This window comes from Mastomys coucha, unplaced genomic scaffold (assembly GCF_008632895.1).
Source record: "Mastomys coucha isolate ucsf_1 unplaced genomic scaffold, UCSF_Mcou_1 pScaffold3, whole genome shotgun sequence".
Lineage (NCBI taxonomy): Eukaryota > Metazoa > Chordata > Mammalia > Rodentia > Muridae > Mastomys > Mastomys coucha.
This window is the reverse complement of record NW_022196909.1, coordinates 70,992,190-70,997,702: the sequence shown is the minus strand read 5'-3', so window position 1 is coordinate 70,997,702 and position 5,513 is coordinate 70,992,190. Positions and strand designations below refer to the sequence as shown.

Genomic DNA, 5,513 nt, shown 5'->3' with positions numbered 1-5,513 from the left:
TCTGTAGACCAGGCTGGCCTCGAACTCAGAAATCTGCCTGCCTTTGTATTGGGTGGTAGTGCATTTCTTTAATCCTAGCACTTGGGAGGCAGAGGCAGGTGATAGAGGATCAAGGCCAGCCTGGTCTACAGAGCCAGTTCCAGGACAGCCAGGGCTACACAGAGAAACCCTGTCTCAAACAAAACAAAACAAAACAAAACAACCATGATGATGATTCTTATTTAATTAGTTTTTCTAATTAAATCACTCCTAAAGTTCACAAAGCCCTGCACCGATGGAAGGAGAAAGATCATCCCTACGGGTTTGGAAATTGAGGTCTGGAGAGGTCAAGTGCATTCTCCAATGCTTCAGAGCAGCTCAGTACATGCAAAGTCAGGATTCGAACTCAGACCAGGGCACCTAGCCACCCTCTAGTAGACGACATCAGGCTCTGATATCAAGGACCCAGTTCCTCTTCAGGGCTTCTGAGGTGCCCTTTCTACTTGCCCAGGGAGGCTCCAGTCACTTGGTTTTCCATAATCTGTGAGGTCCTGGGCTGACACCTGGATGCAGTACTTGGCATGGGGTTTCACGTTCCTGAAGGTGAAAGTCGTGGCTTCAATGGGTCCCACCTGTGGGGAGAAAGGGTGTCAGGCCATTGCAAGGAGGAGGTGGGAAGGACCACAATGCATCGGGGAGCTGGGGAGCTGGCTTGGTGGGTAAAGAGCTCGCAGTGAGTTCGAATTCCCAGCAAGCAGGTAAAGGCTACTGCTGAATCACATCAGTAATCTCTACGCTCCAACAGAGAGGCAATAGGCGGAGACAGAGATTACCCAGTGGGACCCAGTCTCACCCAGCATCCACCTCTGTGCTCCTCCTTCTTCCAGACCACGCTCCCTCCCGTCGCGCCTCACCTGGTGGAAGTAAGAGGCTCCTCGGCGCCGGTAGCGGAGTCGGTACTTGAGAGAGAAGATGTCCGGGAAGGGCCAGGAAGAAGGAGGATGCCAGAGCACCTGCAGGCGCTGTCCAGCTATGCGCAGGCGCACGCCTTCCGGAGGGTCGGGCTTGACTGGTGGGAGCAGGACCTGGGTCAGGGTCGGCTATACTGGTTCATCCATCACACACTAATTCTTCATTTTTGACTCTCATTCATTCATACGTTCGCTTTCACCCTCAGACAGCTATTCATGTATTTGCTCCGTCCTTCCATTCATTCATACTCACACTTCATTCTTTCACGTATTCACTAAGCTCTTCACTAATTCATTCCTTTACTCGGTTACTCACCAGCTCACTCATACATTTATTTATTGTTTGATTCAAGAGCAGATTTGTTCCTGGATTCATTGTCTCATTCATTTGCATTTATCATTATACACTCACTCATTCAGGGATCCATTTCCACAGTCATTAGGTCATTCACTCATTCACTGTATCATTTGTGAAGTCACTCATTCACTCTCTAATTGAGTCATTCATTTGTTCATGCACTCACTCATGTCATTCATTCATTTACTCATGTCCTTCCTGTATTCATTATGCATTCATTATGTCAGTTATGCATTTATTCACTCATTCACTAAGTCATTCATTTATTTACTAAGTCATTTGTGTTCATACACTCAGTAATGTAATGTATGCATTCAATATGTCATTATGCATTCACTCATTCATTATTTATTTATTTATTTTTTTGTTTTTTGAGACAGGGTTTCTCTGTGTAGCCCTGGCTGTCCTGGAACTCACTCTGTAGACCAGGCTGGCCTCAAACTCAGAAATCCGCCTGCCTCTGCCTCCCAAGTGCTGGGATTAAAGGCTCACACCACCACCGCCTGGCTCACTCATTCTTTATTAAATCATTCACTCATTCACTTGATATCAGTCCTGCATGCATTCATTTATTCCTTCATTCATCTATCTGCTCAAGGAAAAAGCATTTGCTGAATTTCTCTCATCACATCATAGACGTCACAATGGTCACATAGGCAAAGAAAGGTTCAGAGTGTAAGTCCCCAGTGGGCCGAAGGGCTTTTCTGAGACACAATTCTGACCGAACAAGTCTCTGCTAGAAGACATCCAGTGCATCTGCAGAGAGCGTTTTCATTACTCTACCTGCTTCTAGAACACTCCTTCATGACAACCCTGTGATCTTCCTAGCCCTCTGTGGTCCCCAGCACTCACACATTTCCTGTCTAGATTCCTCCGTACTGCAGCCCCCATTGTGTGGTGTGAGTCTGGGTGGCTCACTGAGCATAGTGTCATCAAGGTCCTGCCCCAGGGGTTGGTGCCAGAGCCTCGTTCTTCTTCAGGGCTGAGTAATAAACATTGTGCGCCCATCTGTCCATGGGAATGCACATGGCACTGGCCTTCTGGATGCTGTGAATAATGTTGCCAAGGATTTGTAGGGATAGGGATGAACGTTTTTATTTCTGTTGAGCAGAGACTTAGGTTTGCAGCTGTGAGAGCATGTGGAGACTTCTTGTTTAAAGCCTGAGGGCTTTGTAGCCTTTCACTCACCTGTGTCAGCTTTTGTTCTTGGCTTTCTTTTCTGAGACAGGTGCTCAAGAGTGACCCCAACTTGCCTTGAATATGATCTGTAGATCAGAGTGGCCTTGAATTCTCAGAGATCTGCCTACCTCTGAGATTAAAGACCTGTACACCACCTCTGGCTCTCATTCTCTCTTAACTGTGACTGTTGCTTATGTTTAATGATACACTCTTGGGCAGGGGCCAACACTGGAGCAGAGACCTAGGAGGGCCAACGAAGGAAGCAGTGCAAAGGCCCAGGGGCAGCAGCAGGAAGCATGTGAGGTGGGAGTAGAGCCAAGAGACCTAGGAGGGCCAACGAAGGAAGCAGTGCAAAGGCCCAGGGGCAGCAGCAGGAAGATGTGAGGTGGGAGTAGAGCCAAAAGATGGAAGCTGTAGGGACCAAGCAAGAGGCAGGTGGGGTGGGGTCAGGGGACAGGGAGGAGCCATGGGATGGAGAAGGTGGAGGGGGCAGGGAGGACAGACACTCACTGATTCGCTCAGCCACAAAGGCTAGGAGGCTGCTGCTGGCACCTCCAGGGTGCACTGCAGTGACATTTAGCATGTAGGGCACTGTGGAGAACAGGTGCACGTGGGGGATGGTGCATCGGGAGGCCTGGGGGGTCCGTTGTAGGCAGGGCTGGCTCTGCTGCTGCGTGGCCATACCAAGCCTGCATGGGAAGCACCAGGGGGAATCTTGAAAGGAACCTGGGTGCCCAGGGGCCCCATCTTACCCACAGCTGACTGTGGGTCACACTCAGGGGGACATGGGGACTGTGGATTCTGAAGAACTCCCTAGAATACCCACACCCCACACTTGTTCTGTTGTTTTAGAAGCAGGCTCCCATGGGGCCTAGGCTGCCTCCTACCCCGAGTGTATCAGAACATTGGAATCTCTTGATTCTCAGCTTCATCCTAAACCTTTTCCATTTTCTGACCTGTAAGTGGCAATGAAGGACATGGATCTGGTGGAGTTGGGAGCCTGGAGAGGCATCCAGGAGCAGTCCACAGCCACGGGGTACCGAGAGGCATGGCATTGCACTCTGGGCTGGCTCAGAGCCACTAGAGCTGGAGGAGACAAAGGAGGCATATCCCTTGTAGTACTCTGTTATGCATGGAAGAATGAGCTTCTACAACTACTACAAAACCCAAGGTTCTCAGCTCAATTTCTACATGAGAAAACCGAGTTTTTTTCTAATTCCCCTTCTCCCTTTTCTCCTTCTCCTCCATCTCCTCCCTCTTCCTTCTTCCTCCTCCTCTTCCTTCTTCTGGAGGGTCTCACATAGCCTAGGCTGGTCTTGGACTTACTTTGTAACTGTGGATGACCCTGAACTCCTGAGCCTCTTGCCTCAGCCCCCTGAGGACTTCATAGCAGGTGTGCCCCACTAGTCTTACAGTTGTTGAGTCACAAAGATGAGGCTTTGGGTTTCTGAAAGTCCACTGTCTAGCTCCACAAATGTCTAAGTTCAAGGGTGTCTCTGCCTGGATAAGTGAGGTTTTGTGTCTTCATGCCTCAGTTTCCCCATCCCTGTAGTAGAATGAGAACAGGTCCAATGGATATAGGTGTGAGTTCCCACCTGATGGCAGATATGACCTCAAACCAGTTCCCTCCACCCAGGTGCCCCAGTCCCCACTGTGTTCACCTACCTGTCCCAATGTTACCCGGGGAGCAGCTGGCCCAGAGGGCAAGTGACAGGAAGAGCAGCTTGGACATGCTCTGTGGCTCTGTTCGTTGGATCCAAGTTAGTGACCCATCAGAGAAAGGGTGAAGGACTGGGGACCCGCAGAGGGAACCTGGCCCCATGTAAGGACCTGCCCAGTGTGGCTCAGTCATCCAGTGTATGGGGCAGAAGACGGTGATGGTGATGGGAACCCCAACTGTGTCACCAGCTGCCCTGAGTGTGGGGAAAGGCCTTGAGGTAGGGGGAGGGCCCCAAAAGGGAGAAGCTGCTGAGTGGGTTTCCTGGTTTCCTTCCTGCTGATGGCCAACGGGGAAGCCCCAGGAAGGGGCCTGAGGCACAGGGAGAGTAGGGAACTGAGAGAAACAGAGAGAAAGACGGACAGAAAGACAGGGGGACACTGTTCTAGAAACTGGGTAGTGTCTCTCTCACCACTTACAATCTCCCCAAAACTGCATCAGTCCCCAGACAACAAGGAACAATTGCCACCTCCAGATAGTCCCCAACTCCAGAGACACTCTGAACTGTGCAAGACACCTGTGCATAATACCCAAGGAAACCCCCTTGGGGAGGCTGAAGTCTCTGGGAACTCCAGGTCACGTGTCCCTTCAGTATGACAGAGTCCAGAATCCCCGGGGATTCAAGGGGTTTGCCCAGAAATGGGGAGAGGCATGAGTAGGGACCCTGCCAGGAAGGCGACAAAGAAAGTAAGGTGTGACAATTGCCATTTGTTATCCCAGCATGTGGGAGGCTGAGATAGGAGGATGCCTGTGAATTTAACTCCAGCCAGATACACAGGGAGACTTCCATCTCAAAATAAGAAAGAAAGGAAGAAAGAAAGAAAGAGAGAAAGAAAGAAAAGGGGATAGTAGATGAGGGTACAGGGCCTTGAGTTCAATTTGCACACATGCACATACACACACACACACATGCATGCACACATGAACACCACCACCAAAAGAAGAAAAAACCCGAAAAACCCCAAAATGGATCAAAGAATTGAAATGAAGAAGAATGAGAGAATGATCTGTGATTACTTACTCACTTTTTAGCACTGATAGTCAGAGAGCCCAAGGCCTCAAATACACCATGCCATTCCCAGCCCCAGCCCCTCCCGGGGTGTAGAAGAGCTAGGGTTCACTCCCTGAGCCATAACTCCATCCCCAGTTTCTTTAAACACTGCATTGCACTCATATTTATTAACATACCTATGTTTTGGGTTCAGAAGCTCAGACTAGGTTTTTATCCTCTTTGCCCCATCTTTGCCCTTTCCCGGTACTCTAGACTAGTTCCATTTTTCTTGTCAGTGAGTTTATACTCCTGGGGCGG

The 5,513-nt window shown here is 49.8% G+C and overlaps 1 protein-coding gene and 1 long non-coding RNA gene across 2 annotated transcripts in view; one reads left to right on the top strand and one right to left on the bottom strand.

The window, feature by feature from the left end:
* Window positions 1-1,633, top strand: part of LOC116074769 — a 3,506-nt gene extending 1,873 nt beyond the window's left edge. The window contains exon 2 of the long non-coding RNA XR_004112281.1: window positions 867-1,633. This is a non-coding gene — a long non-coding RNA (uncharacterized LOC116074769). The remainder of the gene's footprint in view (window positions 1-866) is intronic.
* Window positions 204-4,446, bottom strand: Ebi3 (Epstein-Barr virus induced 3). Its single transcript, XM_031347568.1, has 5 exons — window positions 4,153-4,446; window positions 3,444-3,573; window positions 2,998-3,176; window positions 894-1,048; window positions 204-611 (listed from the first exon to the last, which is right to left on the bottom strand). The coding sequence occupies exons 1-5, from the start codon at window positions 4,337-4,339 to the stop codon at window positions 456-458; spliced, it is 807 nt and encodes a 268-aa protein (XP_031203428.1). The 5' UTR covers window positions 4,340-4,446; the 3' UTR covers window positions 204-455.
* Window positions 4,447-5,513: the final 1,067 nt, after the last annotated feature.